General features: G+C 33.5%; 1 protein-coding gene across 2 annotated transcripts; it reads left to right on the top strand.

The window, feature by feature from the left end:
- Positions 1-1,626: 1,626 nt before the first annotated feature.
- On the top strand, positions 1,627-27,278 carry LOC138304703 (TBC1 domain family member 22B-like). 2 transcript variants are annotated; one of them, XM_069244932.1, is made up of 13 exons: positions 1,627-1,837; positions 3,461-3,523; positions 9,458-9,669; positions 9,962-10,153; positions 10,747-10,817; positions 12,275-12,403; positions 13,913-13,930; positions 17,967-18,032; positions 19,567-19,687; positions 20,528-20,710; positions 21,422-21,549; positions 22,093-22,188; positions 23,114-27,278. In XM_069244932.1, the coding sequence occupies exons 1-13, from the start codon at positions 1,758-1,760 to the stop codon at positions 23,243-23,245; spliced, it is 1,491 nt and encodes a 496-aa protein (XP_069101033.1). In that variant the 5' UTR covers positions 1,627-1,757; the 3' UTR covers positions 23,246-27,278. The 2 variants fall into 2 exon arrangements, with proteins under 2 accessions (XP_069101033.1, XP_069101034.1); XM_069244933.1 differs by lacking the exon at positions 13,913-13,930 and having other exon boundaries at positions 1,628-1,837.

Genomic DNA, 27,278 nt, shown 5'->3' with positions numbered 1-27,278 from the left:
TTCATATGTATATGTATCTAATATAATTACGGTCAACTAAACAGATCTTTAGTTGGTAATTACACTTTCCATGTAATGTAGACTGAGTACGCTACACTCCCGCAGAGACTTGCCTTTGATCTACCCTGAATGCATGTCAGGTACGGGTAAACTTATCAGGACCCACGGGCCCTGGTCCCGACCCCCTACCACCTCGCCTTCCAACATACTCACAATATACAGCGTGCGTCGTTTATTCCACAGGTTTTATTGACAATGTAAATACCAAATGAACTAGTCCTCTAAACCTGCCTATATTATTAGGCTTTTAAAAAAACCTAATAATATAGGCAGGTTTAGCGAACTACAAATGAACGTGATCACTGGCTGATTATTGCGCACAGATTAGCCTTTGATCTACACTGAATATAAGTGAGGTTTAAACCACGAAGAGCACATCCCATCTATCCGCTAAAACCTGTCTATGTAAGTTCTTTTATAGGTTTTTCCTAATATTAGGGGGAAAACACGTACTGATAATAAAGGCAGGTCAGCGGACTAATATTACATAATCAGTTTTATTACTTTCTTTTCTTACGAAATTGATTTGCAGATGGTACACGGTATGAAAAATGAATTTCATTTAATCAGTAAATTTTCTTGCATGTGACTTGATTTTACATTTGTATATGATGCAGAAATTAAAGATTGGATAACCCTGCTCATTTTTTGTGGGGAAAACCAAGGATTTATAAGTGAGCATGTAGTTTTCATAACAGATTAAAACTAGTTTACGAGGCTTCTCATTCTGTCTTTGTGCTTTTGACAGAAAAAAAAGCATAAGTAATAAGAATGTAGCAGGTTTTAATTATACGTAGTGATACAGTTGCCTTCGAGCTCCGCACTAGGGGATTTTCCCTTTAGCTCTGTCGGTAGAACGGCGGACTAGTAAGTCTGGGGTCGCGGGTTCGAGTCCGGCTGGCGGCACACTACTCTCGCCCTTTTACAAGATCTATGAAACAAGTTACATTGCACAAACAAACAAGTTGCATTACAAAAGACTATTTTTGTGTTCCACAGGCGGTGACTAGACAGACAGTGTCGTGGTTTAGTAGTTGGATTTCCATTCTAAATCAATCGGGTCGGAAACAAAAACAAAAATAAAAAACAAAACCAATAGAATATTGTAATTATTAGATTTATCTACCTCATAAGAATTGCTGGTAAGTTTTTTGAAAAGTGGTTATACAATATAACCTCATCTACGTCATCTGAGTCAATATGATCGCTGTTTGTTTAGTAAAACGATAAGCGAAGTACTCATGAATCCTACGTATTTGGTGAAACATATACTTACATTCATACAACTGTGAATGTGAAGTTATCTAGCAACTCTAGAAACAATAGGTTGATAGCAATTACCTTAATAAATGGCTTCGTAATGTACGTTATGTTTAAAGCTCATCTTGCAAATGCGACATGTAAAGGCTTGAGCTTGATTAATTGCAACTACTATCTATTTATAATTCAAGTGATTGATCAGTCAAAACATACGCATAGTTCACCTTTAATATCAATAAAGTTTGCTTTTGAAACGTACCCTCAAAAGTTCAAGTGACCCAGAATGGAGTAGGAAGTCTGCGTATCGGAAGTGCACGTCACAGTTTTCGCCATATTGTCAACACTTCAATATCACAGCGTATCCCCGAAAATGATATAGACCGGCAATAATCGTTGTATTATGCTCCCGAGCTCCAAGACCGCAGATCTACACAGGCATGTCTCGTCCGGGCAGTTTATCTGCTAAGGAGGGAAATAAACCGGGGTTTTGGAAAAAGGGAACGAATTTCCCAGGGAGGTAGGCTAAAGGACTTGTAGCAACTGTCAGTGTCACCGCTTTTACAACCGATGATTCCGTATTAGGGTCACCAAAATTACCATACCATAAAAACGCCCACCTTCTTTCTACTAGGCCTAGTGCACTGCATCGAAACTATGTGATTATCGGTGTTAATCCCCCCAAGTGCAATTTACTGGAATGTTTGTAATTTTAAAGGGAATCTTGAGAATCTGAAATCAAATTAGGCCTATGTACATAAAAGTTTCCATTCATAAATGTAGAAGATCTAAGCTAAAACTTCATCTGTAAAGTCAATATCAAATTTTTTATCGACATGATCTTTAAGATTATATTAAACAGATAAAGTTACGAGAAAGTGGATGGGTGGTCATGATGCATACTCCATAGTACATTAATTAATTTTTATTAAATATCTGTTTTGACTAGCTGACACCGATATCTTTAGAACCTTTCTGATTGGGAATGTTTAAGAAAATAAGATAACATATATGCTATAATAGCATATCAGCTGATAAAATAATTTTGTTTCAAAGCTTCAAATCTCAAAGATACAACAAACAATAATACCTTCTAGATCTATCTCAACAACTTTTAATTTTTAAGAATTGCAATGTAAACCAAGTTTTGAAATTGTGTAAAGTAATAATACTTTTAACTTACTGTTGATACTACACTTATAAATTTGTCAACAATTGAATTAAAATCAATTAAATGTTAATTTTCATGACCAATGAATGTTGTCTTATGTTTCCCACAGTCATCCTAATTACCGAGCTCTAATTGACTATCACTGAGGCTAGAGCAATACGCCAAAACAGCAAATTGAATCATTATTGTTAACGTAGATATTCTGGGAATCTTGCATTTGTTTGGTGGTGTCTTAAGCATCAACATTGATTTCCATATATTATTATTATTTTTAAGAACTTTTAATTTTTGTTTTGAAAACATAATGGGTCTTTAAATGTTGTCAATAAAATGGTTATGATGGGATATATAAACATTTGTGTTTCAAATCAGCTATGCAATCAGTCATGCATTTCAACAAAATATCGTTAGTTAGTTCACAACATTTTAATGTACCTGTGTGTAGTGTTAATTTTGGAAGAGTCAGATTTTCCCAGTGTTATACACACTGGCTGATGGATATGGAGATAGATAGGGATTAGAAGGTGATCATCACTATTGCCAGATAAGTTACCTGTAATACTAACGATCATACTAACTTATCTGGGGTGATGATCACACCTGTAGCCTTGGGTACCTGTCAGGTAGAGAATGCTGTGTGTTCCAGCAGCCTTAGGGGTCGTCTGGACAATAGTTACCGATATTATTACAACACTGACCAATATCATTGCATTATGTATACATCAAAAATTTCATCATACTTTCACTTCCTTCTCTAAGCCAGGCTGTCAATTGGAATCATTGAAATATGAAAGATACCTGGACAATTCTCATGGGGAATTTGGAAAGAAAGATGTCCTATTAAATTTGAAAATTTGGTGGCCAGACATCAAAATTTGTCAAGAACTTAAACATATTCAGGACTACATTGTAATCCAAACATATATATGTAGTGAGAAGTATGAAGTACCTGTACAAGTGTTTGTTTTTCAGCATCAAGCCAGTCTATGGAGCACAACACCCACCTATGCAACAATCAGCACTTCCTAGTAAAAGGTAACATTTTACACCATTTCTCTTAAATGTTAAAGAAAATAATTGTGTTTTTCTTGTATATTAAATATATATTATTCCTAATTATAAACAAAAAGTTTGTCAATTTATAATAAGATTATGTAAGAGTTGTTTCAATAACATGCATGTTAATAGATATAGATATGTTAAAGATATATTTATGAAATAATTGCATATTAATTGATTTTATACACATATATACATATTCGACCCATGGACACTTAAAATATTGAAAAAAAAGTAAGGGGTTCATAACAAAACTCCTTATTGAAAAATCTTTTCATAAAATTACAGCATAAATCAATTTGCAAAAGGAAAACAATAAAAAAAAATAACTTTCAGGTTTTTCATATTTTCCATTTTTTTAATTGGGGGTAAGTGAAAACAATAAAATACACTGTATACTAAAACAAATCAAATCCTGAAATATTTTGAGTTCTCCAACAGTGGGAGGCGAGATAATTGGGATGGGCCCCCTTATTGGGTTGAGTAATACTATATAGAACTTAGATAGATATGTCATTAGCTTGTTTATATGTTCCATTATTTAGAGATGATTCTTTACCCATTATTTCATTCATTAAGACTTTAATGGCCACCTGGCCATGGTCACTTGTACCTATATTACAGAGTGTTTTAATGGAATATCTACTCAGGATGGCAATCATTGTAAATGCTGATTTTATAAAAAAAGATATTTCAACATTTGTATTTGATGATTTAAGATTATGATCATACTTGTATTACCATTAATTACAATAAATCATATAATTTCTTCTGATGATATTCTAAAATACTAGTACTTTTTTCAAAATATTTCAGACGTTGGTACGATTATACTTCCAATCAGTAATAAAATCTCATATTGACTTCAAAAGTCAAGTTGATAATAATATTGTTGTGATAAAATGAGAAAGTAAATATTGATATTGTCGTGATAAAAAGAACAAGTAAATATTTCAGACATCGTGAGCCTATTGGTACGGTTATACTTCCTTTACAATGTTTGAACAATATGTAGGTACCATTTTTTATGAGAATCTGATTTTTACATCAAACAGTACATTATAGATGTGCTGATACAGCTGTAGTCTGTAAGTATTGATTAAGTTAATAGGATTTAAAGTCAGCATGGCGTATTTCATATATACAGAGTATAATTAACGTGGAATACAAGTACAGACTACACATATTGATTATAAAGACTACGTCAGTATTTATAGATCTCTATGTAATCTTACCTCTTAAGAATATACAATAATGAAGTTAATAAAACAGGTGTTTTTATTATCGGTCCTGTTACACTGCGTGGTCTGATGTATTGATTGTATTATGGACTGATATACACGTAGATCTCCACATTTTTCTATGATGTATGAAGTTCCAGCATTAATGAACAAGTGCACGTACACGTCACATAATACATTTACATAGACTTATTACATATCATGATCATCTTATTCAAAATAAAAAGGGATTAATTAGTATACTCTACTGTTATTCTTTATATTAAGTAGAATGATGCTTGTTCTACATAGCCCTGTAGGTAGATTGGGGGGTTTATGTTGTTTGGTGTCTCTGGCAGCAGGCTTCAGTGAGATGTACTATCAATAGGACAAGTCTCACTATCACAAGGAGACACATCACAAATACTTTTACACCACAGCCTCCCAAGACATTTAAACAACAGATATTCACACTTGCTGGACATTGTATACAGCGGAGGCTCTCCTTAAATGACCAAGGCTGTTATAAGGATGTTAGCACTTATCAACCAACTTATGTGAAAATTCTCATTTTGGTCTATAGACCTATCTGATGTATACATACATATTTTCAGGCATTTAGTGATATTTATGGAATCCTATTGTAAGAATATAAATATACTCATCTGTTTAAGTATTCTTTTTCATTTTAACAGTATTTGAGACATTTTGTTTCACTGTAACAGTATTTGAGACACTCTGTTTCACTGTAACAGTATTTGAGACATTTTGTTTCACTGTAGCAGTATTTGAGACATTCTGTTTCACTGTAACAGTATTTGAGACATTTTGTTTCACTGTATCAGTATTTGAGACACTCTGTTTCACTGTAACAGTATTTGAGACATTTTGTTTCACTATAACAGTATTTGAGACATTCGGTTTCACTGTAGCAGTATTTGAGACATTCTGTTTCACTGTAGCATTATTTGAGACCTGTTTCACTATAACAGTATTTGAGACATTCTATTTCACTGTAGCAGTGTTTGAGACACTCTGTTTCACTGTAGCAGTATTTGAGGCATTCTGTTTCACTATAACAGTATTTGAGACATTCTGTTTCACTATAACAGTATTTGAGACATTCTGTTTAATTGTAGCAGTGTTTGAGACATTCTGTTTCACTGTTACAGTATTTGAGACATTCTGTTTCACTGTAACAGCATTTGAGACATTCTGTTTCACTGTAACAGTATTTGAGACATTCTGTTTCACTATAACAGTATTTGAGACATTCTGTTTCACTATAACAGTATTTGAGACATTCTGTTTCACTGTAACAGTATTTGAGACATTCTGTTTCACTGTACCAGTATTTGAGACATTCTGTTTCACTGTTACAGTATTTGAGACATTCTGTTTCACTGTAGGCATATTGGAGACATTATGTTTCACTATAACAGTATTTGAGACATTCTATTTCACTGTAGCAGTATTTGAGACATTATGTTTCACTGTAGCAGTATTTGAGACATTCTGTTTCACTATAACAGTATTTGAGACATTCTGTTTCACTATAACAGTATTTGAGACATTCTGTTTCACTGTAGCAGTATTTGAGACATTTTGTTTCACTATAACAGTATTTGAGACATTCTGTTTCACTATAACAGTATTTGAGACATTCTGTTTCACTGTAGCAGTATTTGAGACATTTTGTTTCACTATAACAGTATTTGAGACATTCTGTTTCACTATAACAGTATTTGAGACATTCTGTTTCACTGTAGCAGTATTTGAGACATTCTGTTTCACTGTAGCAGTATTTGAGACATTCTGTTTCACTATAACAGTATTTGAGACATTCTATTTCACTGTAGCAGTATTTGAGACATTATGTTTCACTGTATCAGTATTTGAGACATTATGTTTCACTGTAGCAGTATTTGAGACATTCTGTTTCACTGTAGCAGTAATTGAGACATTTTGTTTCACTATAACAGTATTTGAGACATTCTGTTTCACTATAACAGTATTTGAGACATTCTATTTCACTGTAGGCATATTGGAGACATTCTGTTTCACTATAACAGTATTTGAGACATTATGTTTCACTATAACAGTATTTGAGACATTCTGTTTCACTGTAGCAGTATTTGAGACATTTTGTTTCACTATAACAGTATTTGAGACATTATGTTTCACTATAACAGTATTTGAGACATTCTGTTTCACTGTAGCAGTATTTGAGACATTTTGTTTCACTATAACAGTATTTGAGACATTCTGCTTCACTATAACAGTATTTGAGACATTCTGTTTCACTGTAGCAGTATTTGAGACATTCTGTTTCACTGTAGCAGTGTTTGAGACATTCTGTTTCACTATAACAGTATTTGAGACATTCTATTTCACTGTAGCAGTATTTGAGACATTATGTTTCACTGTATCAGTATTTGAGACATTATGTTTCACTGTAGCAGTATTTGAGACATTCTGTTTCACTGTAGCAGTAATTGAGACATTTTGTTTCACTATAACAGTATTTGAGACATTCTGTTTCACTATAACAGTATTTGAGACACTTTGTTTCACTGTTACAGTATTTGAGACAGTCTGTTTCACTGAAGCAGTGTTTGAGACATTATGTTTCACTGTAGCAGTGTTTGAGACAATCTGTTTCACTGTAGCAGTATTTGAGACATTTTGTTTCACTATAAGGGTATTTGAGACATTTTGTTTCACTATAACAGTATTTTAGACATTCTGTTTCATTGTAACAGTATTTGAGACATTCTGTTTCACTATAACAGTTTTTGAGACATTCTGTTTCACTGTAACAGTATTTGAGACATTCTGTTTCACTGTAACAGTATTTGAGACATTTTGTTTCACTGTATCAGTATTTGAGACATTCTGTTTCACTGTAACAGTATTTGAGACATTTTGTTTCACTATAACAGTATTTGAGACATTCGGTTTCACTGTAGCAGTATTTGAGACATTCTGTTTCACTGTAGCATTATTTGAGACCTGTTTCACTATAACAGTATTTGAGACATTCTATTTCACTGTAACAGTATTTGAGACATTCTGTTTCACTGTAGCAGTATTTGAGACATTCTGTTTCACTATAACAGTATTTGAGACATTCTGTTTCACTATAACAGTATTTGAGACATTCTGTTTAATTGTAGCAGTGTTTGAGACATTCTGTTTCACTGTAGCAGTATTTGAGACATTCTGTTTCACTGTAACAGTATTTGAGACATTCTGTTTCACTGTAACAGTATTTGAGACATTCTGTTTCACTATAACAGTATTTGAGACATTCTGTTTCACTATAACAGTATTTGAGACATTCTATTTCACTATAACAGTATTTGAGACATTCTGTTTCACTGTAACAGTATTTGAGACATTCTGTTTCACTGTAACAGTATTTGAGACATTCTGTTTCACTGTAACAGTATTTGAGACATTCTGTTTCACTGTAGCAGTATTTGAGACATTATGTTTCACTATAACAGTATTTGAGACATTCTGTTTCACTGTAGCAGTATTTGAGACACTTTGTTTCACTGTTACAGTATTTGAGACAGTCTGTTTCACTGAAGCAGTGTTTGAGACATTATGTTTCACTGTAGCAGTGTTTGAGACAATCTGTTTCACTGTAGCAGTATTTGAGACATTCTGTTTCACTATAACAGTATTTGAGACATTATGTTTCACTATAACAGTATTTGAGACATTCTGTTTCACTGTAGCAGTATTTGAGACATTTTGTTTCACTATAACAGTATTTGAGACATTATGTTTCACTATAACAGTATTTGAGACATTCTGTTTCACTGTAGCAGTATTTGAGACATTTTGTTTCACTATAACAGTATTTGAGACATTCTGTTTCACTATAACAGTATTTGAGACATTCTGTTTCACTGTAGCAGTATTTGAGACATTCTGTTTCACTGTAGCAGTGTTTGAGACATTCTGTTTCACTATAACAGTATTTGAGACATTCTATTTCACTGTAGCAGTATTTGAGACATTATGTTTCACTGTATCAGTATTTGAGACATTATGTTTCACTGTAGCAGTATTTGAGACATTCTGTTTCACTGTAGCAGTAATTGAGACATTTTGTTTCACTATAACAGTATTTGAGACATTCTGTTTCACTATAACAGTATTTGAGACACTTTGTTTCACTGTTACAGTATTTGAGACAGTCTGTTTCACTGTTTCACTGAAGCAGTGTTTGAGACATTATGTTTCACTGTAGCAGTGTTTGAGACAATCTGTTTCACTGTAGCAGTATTTGAGACATTTTGTTTCACTATAAGGGTATTTGAGACATTTTGTTTCACTATAACAGTATTTTAGACATTCTGTTTCATTGTAACAGTATTTGAGACATTCTGTTTCACTATAACAGTTTTTGAGACATTCTGTTTCACTTTAACAGTATTTGCGACATTCTGTTTCACTGTAACAGTATTTGAGACATTCTGTTTCACTGTAACAGTATTTGAGACATTCTTTTTCACTATAACAGTATTTTAGACATTCTGTTTCACTGTAGCAGTATTTGAGACACTCTGTTTCACTCTAACAGTATTTGAGACATTCTGTTTCACTGTAACAGTATTTGAGATGTTCTGTTTCACTGTAACAGTATTTGAGACATAGTACTTGTGATTGTTTTCAGTAAGAAGGATGACAATGGCAAACTAAAAGGTAACAAAAAAGATGCATTCCACGACTTTGAGAACAAGACGTCTGACGCTTGGGATGATGGAGATGATGACTTACTCGTCATGGCTAACATCCAAATGTCTCTCCGTGATGTCCGCAAGACAGCAGAGGCTGTGATAGACAACCACAGTAAACAAATTAATGCCCAGAACGACAGTAAACAAAGCAAGTTTCTCTCAAGTATATGATAATGGAAAATACATTAATGCAGAAATTTTGTCTTACTAGTAGTTATGGCAAAACCTGATATAGTTAACTCTCTTTTTCAATATGTTCAATTTTTTGTATAATGGATCTTAAATAAAGTGTTCTACAAAAGTATATAACGTATGTACCTAAAGTTGACTTCAATTTAGGAAAAATGATTATTTTTGAATTAATTACATCCATATATTACCAAGAGAGAGAGAGTGTACCTTTTTGACCATTTCATTATTTATGTGATATTGTTCACCAGGTCATGTGACAGCTATTCCATCAGCCACTTCCTCCCAAGGAGCAGGCCCAGGAGTGGGAATGAGGCTGAACACAGGATGGCAGGCCCCTAAAACTACGGCCATCAGACCAACACAGAAAAAAGTGCCAGACCGCCAAGTCATCAAACTGGAAAAGTTTAAGAGTGCCATGGCTGCACAGAACACAGATCTGGGTACAAAGACTTGATGGGAATTTAAAAATAAAATTTTCATTATTCATGAATTATCTGCATACCTTTATTGTACAACCTTTTAAGCTTGATGTTGACATTGATGATTTATCTGTTACAAAAAACCAACTCTCTTTCGTATGAGATTTATTTTCGCAAATTTCCTGATCAAGATAAATTGGTAAAAGTTTATCTCCACAAATTGATGTCTTTCACTCTCTTGCGCAATTGAATTAAAAAGTATACCTGTATTTCAAATCTGTGAAATTTAATCTCTTTGAAAATATTTTGAAACAAAAACCGTGAAATTCTGTAGCCGTGAAAGAAAGTGTGTCTACAGTATCCAATTTGCCCAAATTGCATCCATATTAACTGGATACAATGAACTCAGAGGTTTGCTCTTAATTGAATAATTCTGTATTTTTGACTTTTTAGATGAAAAAATACTAATTTTATTCTCAATATATTAGTAAAATAAAGATATGATGGTTAATATTTATGAATTGTGTGTACATGAAAACTTGTTCTGTTTGAATGTCTCATCTCGATCACCAGACCTATGAGATGTTATACTGAGTGTTTCTATTATGATACAGATGAACTGAGAAAGCTTAGCTGGTCAGGGATACCCAAAGTCGTCCGTCCTACCGCTTGGAAAATCCTCTCTGTACGTAGTCATTAATTATAGGAATTCATAATGTTTCACATCTGTATGTCTCAGTAAATCTTTACTATTTTATTACAAGCTTGTTACAATTTAATTCTCCTTTGAAATTTTACACATTTTCTCAATCGTAATGCATATATCTGTGGGTATCGGAGCTAGGATTACGAACCAACCAAGACAAAATCATGGTGTTGGCTCTATTATCTAATGATTATTTTGTTAATAGATTTTGTCTGGTGTTCATTGAAAACATTGAATTTATCAATTTTCTCTTATTTTTGAAAAAAATGATTATGTCATTGACCAACTTTACCTACATTGTTAACTGAAACATCGATAAAATTATTAGAAATTACTTGTCATAAAAATGAAATCAAGTTACAGTACACCATGTTTGCCTTAAATACCATATGGTGCTGCTACCAATGCCTTCCAAGCCCTCCCTCCTTTGGGTATTGTGATAGTTGTGAGACAGTTACAGGCCATAAATCTGTTTTTCCACAAAACCTGCTTTATTCTATCAATAAAACCTGGCAGATCCTTTTAGGGCCCAGACACCTGAAGTTCCTATAGAGTTACCTCCCTGTCTATATTTTCATTTAATATAGATGGCAATAAATGTTATAAGGGTAGTTTCACCAATTTTTATTCCATTGTTGGTTACCTTCATTAATGATGACAAATGTTACATTGTTAAAAGGTTATCTCCCTGTTTTAATTAAATTATTGAGGACACATTTACCTAATTAGCTCGCCTCTCTAAAAGAGGGGGCTAATGGAATCATTCTGGCATTGGCGTTGAAAATCCCAGGTTAAGGTTTTGGTGTAAGTGTTGAAAAACTGTTATCTGTCACAATTGACGTGGACTTCTACAATCATTTTGGATTATTATTGTTGCTATTGGTGTGGAAAATCATTTAAAGGAGCCAAATGCTGGATTTTGAGAATTTCAAGAGGTCCAATGGGCTGAAATAGCCAGGTTAAGGTTTTAGTGCAAGTGTTGTAATACTGTTATCTGTCACAACTGACATTTGATTTTAATTGGGTATTGACAATCACTGAAAAGGGGAATCTGCTTAATTTTGAGAATTTCAAGAGGCACAATGGCAGGCTGAAAAGTTAAGTTATGTAATTATATTGCTATATTTCATAATACTGGTGAATTACAAGGATCCTGAATTAAATCAACAAAATTCCAGAGGTGGGCTTTGCTGTTCTCAAACAGCTCTTGTATATATTTTAGAGTTACCTCCCTGATTTTGATTCCGTAATTAATTAACTCCATGATATCTTACATATTGTTGTAGGATTACTTCCCTGATTTGGATCATTAATTAATTCTATTGAAGACTAGTGTTACATTTTTGTATGTTTACTTCCCTAATTTTGATTTTATAATTAATTGATTCCATAATTAATTAATACTATTTTTGATGGCTGATGTTACATTATTGTAGGGCTATCTCCCTGCTAGTTTGGACCGACGAGAACCTACCCTACTACGGAAGAGGAATGAGTACTTTGGTTTTATAGAACAGTACTACGACACAAGACACCAAGAGATGCATCAGGAGACATTCAGACAAGTAAGATAGAAGGATTGGGTCAGTCATCCTTGACCATACGGTCATAGTGTGTGATTTTACGTGTAGTTCATGACCATATCTAAAATAGTCAAAACTTACTGTTGTTGAAATGTGGCTGGAAATGTCAGAGATGAACTGCAAACACAAGTCAATTATGAATAGGAAACGTTTTAAGAATAACATACATAAATATATAAACTGTTGCAACATTATTTTCGATGCTTCCATGAACTAACTTATCATTGCTATATCTAGTAATTAATTGTTAACTGAATCTTTCACCAGTTAGGAACTATGCTCACACAGATGTAAATGTGAAATCATTACAGTCTCACACACTAAAATGTACTGTAACAACTCTCATGTTATGTGGTAACAAAGACCCTAATATATGTATACTGTTTTGGCATATTGCAGAGTTATCTTCCCTTGTGGGGATGTAATAATTGTGACGTCATCAATTTTTGAACAGTTTAAGTTTCTCAAAAACATAAATTACGACGTTATTCTCAGAAATATATACATGACGTAACAATCCTTACCTATCCACAAAGGGAGATAACTTTGCAATATACAAATACAGAATGCGCTATGCACACACATACGTTTCTATTCAAGAAAAAAACTAAAGCTAAAACAAAGTCTAATGCTATGTCCATGTACACATAGTTTTCTCCTTGATACAAGCAACACGAGTTACATACTATCTTTAGTGTTCCGCTGTAATCACATTTGTAAGCCATCCCTCTATAATCAGTATTCATATCATCACATCATACACGTTTCTATTTTTGGACTGTATTGGAGCCATTTAATTTGTGTGAATTGACATGATATTCTACTTGATTGTCTTTGTCAAAGCTTGCATTTTCTTATCCCTCTTTAAACATTGAGTCATTCTTGCTTGATTAATCAAAGGTTCCAGTCAAAGTGACGATGCAGTCATGATTACCACGGAAATTATCTTTCCCATATTCTCTATTCTTGGGGGGGAGGTGGGTGGGGTGTTTGTTACACTGAATTCAGGTGTTTCATCTGTTCTGTCAGTTTGTAGACACAGTGATCGACCAACTACTCCTCCAAATGTTAGAGGGATTTCAACAAAACTTGTGACAATAATCATTTAACAGTGTAGATGTGCGTAAATGATATTGGAACAAAATACCTACACCTTTTTTTTGGAGTTATGCCCCTTTGTTACAAAACAATTAAACAGGTACTCCTCCTTAACTACTGGAGGGGATTCATGAGTTGTTCTCAGCTGTTGTATTGTAATAATTGAATTCAGGTCCAAATCTTTTGTTTGATTATGTGCTTAAATCACTAACCGAAAAAAAAAAATCTTAAACTGTAATGAATGCCCATGGAAAGTGTTAAAGAACTTGTGGAATTATTAAAGAAATTGTGTAACAACTATCATTATCGGTGGAGATCTTTTATAGATGTGACCTAGCCATGTTAAGGATCGCATGTTAGAAATGTAACTGAGCCCTATTTATATAATTACAGGGGCTAGGACTGGGTGCTGTAAGTAGTTCTGTCATACTCTGTGCTGTTCTCTAACAAACCAGATAATCATGAGAAAAACTTTAATATGAGCCTCATTTGAAAATAAAATATCGGTACAAGACTTTGGAAATTTTCTTTGTAATTGTTTTATTTGAAATAAAAAAATATCTTGTTAGGGAGGGAAGCATGAGGAAAAGGAATATATTAGTCTCTTCTATAGAGTGAGAAATGGTTTTTGGTTAGGTCATCAGCTATATTTTACTGCTTTCTAGTAAGACATCTATCATTCCGCAAGGTGACCCAAATTAGCTTCATAGAATCATAGACACCTTTCAGCTTCTCTTTGATATGTAACAACTGAAGTTATATTATGTAGATATTATTAATGATATTAAAGTAGAAAAATGCCATCTCCATATAAGTAATCTGCTTTTGGTTTCTGAATAGATTGGTCACTGTCTGCCAGCTCTTATAAATGAAATATGATTTATATATCATAATTAATTTTTTTCATCCATGCTATTTGATAACTTATCTTTCTTCTCAGTTATTGGTTTCTGCAGGTTCAGTGTTTTCTGGATTACCCCCCCTTAATCCTCTTCACCTTTAGAGCACCTCTCGTACCTTTTATGACTACATTATGTACATCACTTGTTTTGCTAACAAATCATTAAAGCTGACTGTAGAGGCTGGTAACCCTGCTTTATACTCATGATCATGGCACCAATATTAGAGGAGTTTACATGTTTATGTTAACTCTCAGCACAGCATTCAATCTGATTATTCATACAAATGTAACCACTACAATACCTAAACACTATATACAGTAAAACCCCTATAACTCCAACAGCAGGGGACCAGGTCAATAATTTGAGGAATACCGGGTATTCGACTCATCCAAGGTTAGTCACAGTCAAGATGTCCATTCTCAAACTATGACAAACAATGCATTGCAAATACATTTTAATTACCCTATCTTTCAGGATTTCGTATTTCTTTATTAAAGTGTTTTATTGATAGCAATATTAAGTTGAAAAAAATATGTCTGAGATAAATTGAGCGTTTGAAATGCTTACTAGAAAGCCCTAAATCAAATGTCATTTACAGCAGATTAAGCGATCATCATCTAGGTCAATGTACAATCCATATTGGTCAACAAGGTTTCTATAATTTAATTATTTAAAATAATTTAAAACATTTACAAAATACATACTCACAATAAACCAGCATAATTACGGACATAAGAAATGATGTCTATAGATGTCTACTTTGTAAAAGCGTTTGGTTACATGTGTTCACGAGTAGTTACAAAATACAATGTACGGGAAAAGATACGAAATGCACTTTGCATATCGTTTGATATCGTTTACATCTTTCAATAAATATCATTGTGTTAGCATGTCGAATGAAAACAACACAGAAATTTAAAAAGAATGAACTTATAATTAGGTGGACGTCAGCAATATCTTCCGCCTCTTTCGTCATTTCACAATGCGTTAGCATACTTTCTATTAACACGGATCAACAACTTTCGTATTTCGTATTTACAGCGAAGATAATTACGAGAGAAACATCAATAATTTAATGCCTTTTCTGAACTTTTCAAATAAAGTTAACATAAAACAACGACTTGCGATCGTGTAGGTAGGTAATAATGACACCGTTAATCCTTTAATTACCTAAAGGCTTGATACACTACCTTTACAAATACAAGATCGTGAGCAATTATCCATGTCGGTCGGTGCAGTCAGGTGTGACACAGGTAAAAAAATCTCGACGAATATATGGTTAAATACTATGTATTTGATGAAACGGGGATATATTTCTGTTCGAGGAATAGGGGGTATTCGACGAATAGCTGTTCGAGTTATCCGGGGTTTTGTTACATAGATTATATAGGGACACGGTCGGGACCGTAGGACCAGTTCGACGAATAGGGGGTATTCGAGGAATCAGGGTTCGAGTTAAAGGGGTTTTACTGTATATATTCTTGTAACTCAATATCGCTTTATGTTGTGTTAACTAGTACTAAACCTACAATATACCTTACATACATTACATTTCTAACATATCTCACACAACATTCAGTAACTAAAGAAGTATTATACATGGAAAGTTCAGTAGCTATTTTCTTCTGGAAAAGGACTCTCATGTATTCAATACATTCCAAGAAAGGAGCTAATCTAAGATCACTTTTGTAGAATTCCATGTGTAATATTCTAACATCTTTAAACCCTTGCCAGTCACATCATGTATTGAACAAACTGTAGTACCTGGTATTCATTTTATCATTTACTGGCATTCACCCCTGAAAACACATTTAGGCTCTTCTAAATCAAAGACTAGACCAGTCCATTATGAATTTCAAGGGTGAATGAGTAAACACAATTATGTATGTAATTGCTTCCTTTCAGATTCACATAGATATACCGAGAATGAGTCCATTAATCCCCTTATTTCAACAAAAAATAGTTCAGGAAGTGAGTAGGTCGTCTGGTACCCATTGCCTCGCCATCATCAGTGTCGTCATTGTCTCTGTGTGCGTTTGCTTTGTCAGGATATACCAAGGCAGAAATGAACTAAAATTCTCAAACTAGATTCAATATGGAGTTTTGGTGATCATTATAGAATGATCATGTTTGATGACAATTTTCTCCCATACTTGACTGTGTTGTCATGTCGTTGGTTGGGAAAGATAACTTAATTTACAGAGTAGTGAAAAAATAACTCACATATGCTGAACAACAATGTGATGTCATCAATACATGCCACAACTATTGTTGACAACATCATTAATTTTGACACATTGTGAAAATGCTTTTAAACAATTGAATGTTTACCATTTGTCGTTAAAGTATGGGAGAAAAAGAATCAAACACGGATCTGTCAGGTGGACTGGGATGTCTCAAACCTTGTGAAAGATTTTAGCCATCAACCCTCAGCAAGTCTTGGGTTGACCAGCCAAAACTCAGGTTGAGATATCCCTGTCCATTTGACAGACCCATGTAAGATTTTATGATTCCATGGTTATGTGTACCTTTGTATGTTTGATAAAGCAAACATTGGACTATTTGCATGGGGTATATGTACTTCCTTGTGACACACGTATAGCTAGTCTACTGCTGTATAGGAGTCAACAGGAACTTCGTTCAGTGAAATTTGTCCTAAAAATTTACATACCCAGTATATGTACACTGAATTCCAATAATACAGATGTAAAATCAGAAATAAAAAGATAGATGTTGTGCATATTGAACATAAAAACAAAACAAAAATAGGTCTTTAGCACTTTCACTGTATTATATATGACGACTGTTTATTCTAGTATATAAACATGTGTATCATGTGTTATATCGTAGCAACCAAGAAATTAAGAAATGGATTCTTTAAAGATGCTGCACCCTGACAAATGGTATTTTTTGCTATCAAAAACAGTAGAAGAATCAGTGTTTTCGTTCAGTTTCTAAGTTACTTACTTCCACCATTACCACCATTGAAAAGTTTGAGCTTCTTATGTTATTTTAAGATAATAATATTAGAAATGATTAATTGCATCCTGAAAAAATTGCAGGTCTCTATGCCCTAGATAGAATGAAGTACTGATTGTGCTGAATTGTTTTAGATGTACTTTTGTGTTAATTAGACGTCACTTATATACAGGATAATACATCGGTTATTGTTTGAATTATGAGTATCGTTTATGGTCTGTCGGCGGTAGAGTATCTTTGATATACATGAATTATGATTACAAAGGTTTGATGTTACAACTTATTATATATACATACATAATATGTTCCACCATAAGATACTTGACAATTTTCACTGAACAAGTCCCTGATGCTTTTTATGGGTGTCATGCTTTAATCTAATGCAAATTTATTTGTTTTAGTTGCTTATGGGCTATCATTTTGGTTTTAGCTTTTGTCATAAAAATCTAGGTCCGCTTTATGTTTTAGATTTGACATGGGATCTTGGTTAAGTTGAGCCTGTCCCTCATCAGATTAAACCAAATCTATTACGTGTATTATTGTTATAATAAATGCTTGTTTTACAGATTCTTAAAGATATTCCACGAATGACATCACTTGCTCACTTGTTTCAACAAAAGGTTGTTCAAGAAGTAAGTATGCAGCCATACGGATTGGTTGCCATCGGGATATTGAAAATTGTATGCTAATTAGCTGAAGATAACTTTGATTCTTGCGATTAATTCTCTAGCTTCTTGGACTTACCCTCCCAGCTGTAGAAATCCTGGAAATCCCATTATAACACTACACTAATACCATTTCTGTAGAAGACTTCGACGTCCCTTCAGAAGGACGCAACAACTTGTAGTTACTAATACATTGTACTGTAAACATGTTGCATGAGGAACATTTTCAGGTTAGGCTTAATAGGGAGATATATTAACAAGTTTGTACGGATGGCCTTGATTATCTAGTATATGAACTACAAACATGTTGTAGGAAATTGAGGGGTGAAGTTAAAACATTTTATCTTTTTATACTAACCTGTTGTCGAGCAGTATGGTTTTATTTGATTACATGTGTATCAAAGCCATTCCCAAGTATCAACATTGAAATTAAAAGGGTGAAAAAAGAAAAAATAACAAATACTTGTACATGTAGTTTTGAAAAATGCAAAAGGAAGGAGAAAATAAAAAAAGATAAGAACACTTTTGGCAACTATTTCTATTTTAATGTTTCAACAAAAAACTTTTCCTACAGCATATTATGTTAATATTTGTGCATTTACACATATTAAGCAATTAACTATAATGTGCTGTCTTGTAGAAAACCTTTGAAGAAGTGATTCAGTGAACAAAATTCTTTGATACGCTTCAAATCATAGTAAAATTCATGTATGAATCTCTGTATGCTTTATTGTTATTTTAAAGTTTAGTCAAAACCTGTCTAATATAGACCACTCTTGGGACAAGGGAAATGTGGTCTTTGTATACATGTCAAATTGTGTTTTAAATGGTCATATTGGACCCTGAAACATTGTTTAAATAAAGAGGTGGTCTTTTTATAGAAGTGGTTGCTTAGGCAGATTTCACTGTAATATACATTAACTGGCATAGTTCTATCATTTATATGGAGAGTCAGCTAAATGTTGAGACATATTTAGTGATTAAAATTGGTTGCTTGTAAGATGATAATAAAAACGTTTAAAATAACCGTATCATTTTGTTGAATGAAGCATGTTTTGTGTTACGCCTGTGTTGGGGTGCATGTAGCCTGGGGTTGATGGTGTGTATCTGTAGTCGTGGAACATGGTTTGTTTTCTAGGCCAGATTTTCACATTGTTGTCTACAGATTTGCTTGAAACGCTGTCAAATAATTCAAATTCAATGAATTCCTGATACCTTTTAAAATTTCATAATTTTCCATTCTAAATCCAGAATTATTCAGAAATGAAATTTTAAAAAGAGGAAAATTGAGTAACTAAATCCAATAAAGGTGTGGTACATTTAATTTGTTTCTCGATGTTTAAAAATTACATTGGAAATTACCCTATAATTATGATATAGAGAAAGATAAAGAATGTGTACACTGTATATGCTATTTGTCAATGAAATTAATTAATGAATTAACAACATGAAGTCATATAATTGATAAAACCTGATATAACTAAAAACTTGTTGTGTGTAGATTTTTGAGAGGATTTTATATATATGGGCGATCCGACACCCTGCCAGTGGATATGTCCAAGGAATCAACGACTTAGTGACGCCGTTCTTCGTGGTTTTCTTGTCCGAATACATCGAGAATGGTGAGGGAAATATTCTTCTAAACTCTAGTAAATCATGTGTGTTTTAGTGAAAAATTGAATTACAAGTTAACAGGACAATAATTCTGGATTGAAAGGTAAATTTTTAACTGTCATTAAATATTAAAGATGCTCCACCGCTGACAAATGGTATTTTTTCACTATCAAAAACAGGAGCAGAGGATTTAGTATTTTTCTTCAGTTACAAATGTTACTTGCTTTACACCATTACCACCATTGAAAAGTTTGAGCTTCTTATTTTACTTCATGTTAAAAAAATGACAAATAATTAATTGCATCCCGAAAAAATTCCATGGCACTATACCTTATATGGAATTAAGTAATGATTGCGCATGCACCAAAGGCGAGATAAATTATTTCATGTAATTTTTTGTGTTAATTAGGCATATATATACACGATTAAACACCAATTATTGTTCAAATGATTAATATGATTTATGCTCTGTCGGCGATGGAGCATCTTTAATTAATGAAATAAAAAAAATATTAATATTTTTCAAATTGTAAATGCTATCAATATGGTTATGTACTTGATCCACATGATGATGTTGGTCTGATATAAACCAGTTGCTCAGGGTTGAAATGTAATGTGTAGTTATCCCTTCCTTTTAAATGCTATCAGCTGAGGTAGGGGAGATCACTCTAATGTGACATGATAACATTCAGATATCTAAAGACACTTTTTCAGAACAATTTCTATGCCTTGTTGACAATTGATAAAAGGCCTATAATATTGAAACATTATGTTTAAGAGAAGCTATAAACTTGAAATGTAAATCATTTATCCAAAACGTTTTATATTTTATGTAAATTTTACCCTAGATGTGGAGTCGGAGAACTGTGATCTACAGGAATTACCGGAGGAAACTCTCCGCATAATTGAGGCAGATAGTTACTGGTGTACGTCGCGACTGTTAGATGGAATCCAAGACAACTACACATTCGCACAGCCAGGCATACAGATGAAGGTCAATGCTCTGAAGGAGTTGGTGAAAAGAATTGATGGTAAGAATCTAGATATGATGTAACGAGTTTTAGAATTGTATTTTACTATTGTAAGAAAAAGAGTGTCATCATTGTACGGTAACTAAGAAATTACATATAGACTGCAATTTCCGGGATGTAAAATTCTCCAAGAATTAAGTCTCCAGTGAATGATTTAGTAGACTGACATTTTAGTTATTGTTTTACATATGGTTATGTTTAATTGAACATTAACCTTGACCTTTAGCTGAACTTTCCCCTTGACCTTTAACTGAACGTTCCCCTTGACCTTTAACTGAACGTTCCCCTTGACCTTTAACTGAACATTAACCTTGACCTTTAACTGAACTTTCCCCTTGACCTATAAAAGCCATTCTACTGATATCAAGAAAAAAGATCCATGTAAACCCTTGTGGTGAAGTAATTTTGTGTACCTGGTATTTAATCATAAAGCTCTAGTTTTTCCCTTAAAAATTTACCAGTTTATAAATTAACAGAGAGAAGACATTCTGTTTCAATGTAAAAATAGGGTTTAGAACATATTTGGTTAATTTGCAGACTGAGTATGGGTTTTCCATAGCTTTCCAAGATAAAAGGTTTAACTTTGTGTATCTCAGGAAACTTAACGTTCCCTACAGCTATGTTTTGTAGAATCTGACACTGATATATGTAATTTCTCCCAGGGTTCATTGTGGTCCCCATATTGTACATGGTTTAATGTCTTTACCACAGTTCCCCTACACAAACATCTGGAGGAACAGTCTGTGGAGTACCTTCAGTTCTCTTTCCGGTGGATGAACAATTTACTGATGCGTGAAATTCCACTCAGGTGTACCGTCCGGCTGTGGGACACCTACCTGGTATGTGTTCTCAGGATAATTATAACTTCATTATCAAATAGAATTTGTGCTTTATGGGATATCACCTCATGTATTTCCGTAAAATACCCAATTCACCCATTTTAGAAGTTCAATACAGGGAGTTAATTATACAGAATGGTGATTTTGACCTTTTTTGTTGGCGGTGCTGTTTGATGTAACATATATCAAAATATAAGACTAATCTTATTTAATCAATGTCATTTTGTCTATCTTATTGACACATCAAACCATGAAATTCATGCAAAAAGAGAGGGAAAAGTTCTTCAGTGTCATTTTGTTTTAGAATTGCACATGATAAAAGCATTTGTTGTTATGTACCCAGATAGATACTAGAATTTTACTTTTTTTTTTTTATAAATCCAAGATGACTGCCAGAGCCCCATGCCTAGTTTAGAGTATTAATGACAGTAATGACACTTGATAATTTCCCTTATGTGATATCATTACCCAATCAGGATATCGGTACTTCAGAGAATTACTTCCTTGTACTGATACACCTAACATATTCTTATTTACTGACAGTGTGAGCCCAATGGTTTTGCCGACTTTCACCTTTACATGTGTGCAGCATTCTTAGTCCGATTCACAAAAGATATTCAACGGGAAAGGGACTTTCAGGTAGGTGGTAGACTTACATATATTACATGTAACTATTACACGACTAAATCTTATAATACGTACAAAGGGAAAGTGATGGGTAAAGTAATGTATTTCAAAGTATAGTTATTACTACCTCCAATGGAATACGTTTGTTATGAACACATTTTTATCCTCTGAGAAACGCGTTTGTGGAGGATATTAAATTTGGCTCTGTTCATCTGTCTGTCTGTCCGTGTGAGATTGTTTTCCGGGCTATAACTCCAAAACCCTTAAACAAAGCTCCATGAAACTTTCTGAACATATCAGCCAATTGCCCTAGTTTTGCCTTTTGCTATTGCAGACCTTCAATTTTTGGATTTTTTTCTGTTACCATAGAAACTCAAAAATACCAAATTACAGTTTCTTTTGGTTACCTGCTGGGTTTTTTTCAGTTTTACAATACTTGCATAAAGTTATACTTGAAAATGAAAAATTGTTAATTTGACCTTGATGTATTTGGGTTTTTATACCAACTGTGGGGCTCAGGGAATAATGCCACACTTTGCGGCTCCTTGTTGTCACATTGTGGTGTATGTCAGATCTTGAAGAATTAGCAGAAATAGTACAAGGCCTAAAAGCTGTACTTAAAAAAATCACCAATTTTCTGTTTAAATATTAAGCTTCCATACTTTAAATTAAGCAAAGTTTTTCTGTAGTTTGTTTAATTTATATACATATTATTCATACACTAAAATCTCCATATATAGCCATTGATTTCCTGGATAAACTAGAAAATTAACTTTCGCGATTTGGTTTCAAGATTATATTTATTTAAACCATTTCTTAACAGAATTTTGTGACAATATCATTTCTATGAAAATAACTGACTGTAAAGTATTATAGCCTACGGGTATTAAATTTATTGGCCTTTCATTGAGCTAATGATGTGATGTGTGTGTTGCAGGGAATCCTCATGTTTCTACAGAATTTACCGACACATCATTGGAACAACGAAGAAATTGGAGAACTTTTAGCTGAAGCATTCAAACTCAAATACATGTTTGCAGATGCCCCAAACCACTTAGATAAGAAATGATGTGGAGTTTAGCATTAGTTTTACAGACACACTTGTGTGCATCACTCAATGTGTATGGTTGTGTGCATATGGTGCCAAATAAGGAACATTTGACCCGAGGTCTGTAAGGTCATTCAAGGTCGCTTTAACATGACCAAATCATAGGTCTGTTACTGGATGGTGACCTATGACCTGTCTAATTAAGGTTTTAATTATTCATATAATCAGTGGTATTCTATCAGCTATACCATTTGTGTCTTTAGCTGAAGTAGGGCATAGCACCAAAGCTTGGACCAGAAACGTCCATGTAGGTCTGACCAAATGCAAATGTTTTAGGACATGTCTTCATTTTCATGGCTCGTCTAATATGCAGATCTGTTGAAGATTTGTGCCTGAAAAAATGACTAATGCCATTGAGGTTCGACCAAACATGTATTTGATTGACATCAAGATTGTTTTAGTGTGAATGTGTATTACAGTGAGTGCTTTTGACGAGAAAAATGTTATCATATATAGTATGAAATAGTTGGTTGTTTATGTCTGGATAAGAATGAGTTTTGTTTGGTATGGCAGTATTTTATTTTGGAGATGTTGGTATGATAGTGGTTAAGAGTGTGACTGAAACAAGTATATTTTATTTACATGTACAAACGTGTGCTGTATATTATCAATATAACTGGGAGTGGGCAGATTACAGATATGTAATGTGTTGTCAAGGTTACAAAATATATAGAATCTAGAACTTAATCTTCCCATCCAAGGGGAGACAACTATGATATATCAATCAATTTAAGTAGAAACAGAGACTGCATCATTTACAATAAAATTGGTATTGATAGGCATTGCTATATCTGTAATAGAATATTTTTAAAGGTATTTGTTATATTGAGTAAATGTTACATTAAACAAAATAAACTGAAGTATGAAATATATTAGAAACTAGAGTATGTTATAGCCTGAAAGTTTGAAAAATGATATAAAAAGTTGGTATGGAATTACTGATACTGTTGAGTGAATTGAAATAGGCAAAAGTCTTTTTCTCTGTTGAAAAAATGACCATAGATTTTGACAGAAGAGTGTTATGTAGCTGTTGAAGTAAGCGTTGACACTTAAATAAAACTGAAGTTAATTTGGAAGTTAATTTAAATCTTGGTGTGGAATCATGTGTCACATGTTGTAGAATATACGCAGTAGACAATTCTCTGTTGTGATTATAATACACTACGAAGCTGATACCATGTATTTTGATGTGTGATTATGACAGAGGTTTGAAATGGCACAAAAGTGAAGTTTGCTATAAAATTAGCGGCTTCATCATATTGATACCTCAATCAGTAATGTGTTTTCATGTAAAGGTTCTGTAGTAGGAGAGCGGCTACTTCTGAAACTTTGGCTACTTTTGTTTGTTTTCTGTTTTGGTCATATTACATTTTTTACATAGAAATTTGTTATAGATACCATGTGGATTCAGTTGTTGCATGTGACGGCATATTGTATGTAGACTTATTGATAAAAATGGACACACTATAATGTTTGTACTCGTTTGGAGAGTAAAAAGCATAATTCTAAATTCACACAATCAATCCAAAAGTTATCTTTTATCATAGCATGTAAACTAGCACAATGACTAGATGTTGATAAGCAGTACCGGGAGAACATACCCCTGGTATAGTAACATAAGATACATTTTACATCAATACTCTGAATATTTTACATGTATTGTGTAATGTATTCTGTATTTGCATATTACAGAATTATCTGCCCTTGCGGGTAGGTGTTGATTGTGATGTCAAGTGGTTGTGAGCATAACGTCATAGTTTTCAGAGCAAACGATGTGAATTGCGCTCACAAAATAATGACGTAACAATTGATACCTACCCGCAAGGGAGCTGACTCTGAAATATGCAAAGACGGAATAGGAATCTGTCTTGCACTCCTAACAAGTCACAAAGAGAGAACAGTGGACCTGTGATATTCTGTGAATAATCCAGACAGGTTTGTCTGGGGGACACTAGTGCTTGGACGATCAATGGTTCATCGACTCTCAAATAAATGCAGTAGTCAAGTCACATTCAGCAGCAATATAATTGTCATCATTGGGCGCCGAAGTCTGTTAGCAATATTAAAAAAAACTTTGTCTCCATGAACAGACCAAGTTGGGAATATCAAAACATGAGACATATAGACAAGCTGAGGTCACTGTAACCTATAAAATAAAATCATTTGTGTTTTCTTATGTACCGGTTGTCTCTGTAGAAAAGCATAATTTCAAACCATTTCATTAGCAGTCCAGTAAATTTTCTTTCAGTCATGTGCTTCATTTTGTTTTATTCAATTTCATTACTGTTATTGTTTATTTTCCATGTGCTAAATATGCATTTCAAGCCAGTTCTTGAAATTTCTGTGTATTAGTAACTGAAGAATGAAATGTGCAGGTAGAAAGTGTTCTGATCTGTAAGATCTATATTCAATCTTGTACCAAATAAGTTAAGAAAGTGATTAGTGCTGGTTTACTTATCGACTGTGTTTTATACACAGACTGTAATACCTTCGTACATAATTACCCCCTATTAACCCCTTCTTATAACAACCCAGTATTACTACGCAAAGAAATAATCAGATAGTATTAGATACTCTGTAAATATAATTGAAATACTCAGAAAGTTTAACCATTGTATAATAGAACAGTTAGTGATCCTCACGTTTCTGTTGATCAGAAATGTATTGAGATAATATGTCTACAAGCTCTACACCTGTAAGGGAGGGAGTGAAGGTCATAGTGCAAAGGTCAAAGTGCATCAGTCAGAACAGGTTATAGTTTCATGAGTCAAAGGTGAAGGTCAAACTATAGGTGTGGAGAAAAGTTGTAGACCAATTGCAGGAGTCTATATTTAAAGGTCTAAGTGCGTATACCAGTTAGTGGGGTTGTTTAATAGTTATAAGTATTGGAGTGAGGTAGAAACATGCATTTATAAGTCGGAGAACGTCATAACAGCAATTAGGAGTAATTCAGGGATGAAGGTTGTGTACCAATTTTCTAAAAATAATCCCACCAAAGTATTTAGTAGTGAAATTTCCCAAAGAAATCATTTTCATGCTCTTACTAATTCAATAGGAATTTAAAAGAAAAGATCAGAGATCATTGATAAATTTAATATCAATTTAATATCTTTTTATAATGCTTTCTCTGTTTAGGGGATTCTGAAGTGATCAGTTTGGATTTAAAAGATTCTGGGAAGTGTGCCTTTCTAGTCTGGTAATATTCTTCTGTAATGTTTAGTGTTGAGTTGTTGCGGAATTGGACTAGGTAGATCATCGGTGACCACCGGTTAGCCCAATTAGCAAAGTACATGTACTGGCTTGTGTTCAAAGGTCCAGGGTACGAACCCCAGTCTGGCTGCTACACATTTGGTCCTCTCCTGTTTCAAAATGGCAATGTATTACATACCACCTTATAACCCCTCCTACAGCAGTAGGATGTCCCTTTGAATGATAAGGATAGTCTATTACGCCTATTTAGGGGTGTCTACTCCCTATGTTACTCTGTATGCTCCCTATAAAATTCTGTATGATGTTTGAATCATGATATACTTCTGTCCGATTGTTGATAAGCGTTATATTTAGTAACATGTTTGTGTTGTTAAGATAGCTCAATTAATAAGGCAGTGCATTTACAAATAGATTTTCACAACCGATTTTAGTGCATGCCTAATATAAGAATTAATTTAAAATATATCTTTTTAAAATTGTATGATGAGGAAACTTATCACATTTCAAATCTTGTAAGGCCCAAGTCTGATGATGATGACATTGTAGCCATGGCAATGTCAGCTTCTTTATGATAGAGAGGGGAGCACAATGTTAGTCCAAAGTTCTTAACTAGAAATTATGTATCTATAAACTTACCCATATTCATTTTTCTTGGATTCTCTTGATGTCTAAATTGAAGATTTCAGGTTCCATTTCACCAATTTTATTTTTATTATTCATCATGCTTCATTTTGTTATATCATATTTATTCAATGAATGAATAAAACATGAAATTTTTACTGAC

Source organism: Argopecten irradians, chromosome 12 (genome assembly GCF_041381155.1).
Source record: "Argopecten irradians isolate NY chromosome 12, Ai_NY, whole genome shotgun sequence".
NCBI classification, from domain to species: domain Eukaryota; kingdom Metazoa; phylum Mollusca; class Bivalvia; order Pectinida; family Pectinidae; genus Argopecten; species Argopecten irradians.
Note: the sequence above shows the minus strand (reverse complement) of the source record. Positions and strands in the feature narration are given on the sequence as shown.

Bases quoted from the DNA above. Each gene is read 5' to 3' on its own strand.
- LOC138304703 (XM_069244932.1), top strand. From the start codon at position 1,758: ATGTCTCGTCCGGGCAGTTTATCTGCTAAGGAGGGAAATAAACCGGGG. The intron at 3,524-9,457 runs GTAACATTTTAC...GATTGTTTTCAG, and splicing joins TCAGCACTTCCTAGTAAAAG to TAAGAAGGATGACAATGGCA. The intron at 22,189-23,113 runs GTAGGTGGTAGA...TGTGTGTTGCAG, and splicing joins AACGGGAAAGGGACTTTCAG to GGAATCCTCATGTTTCTACA.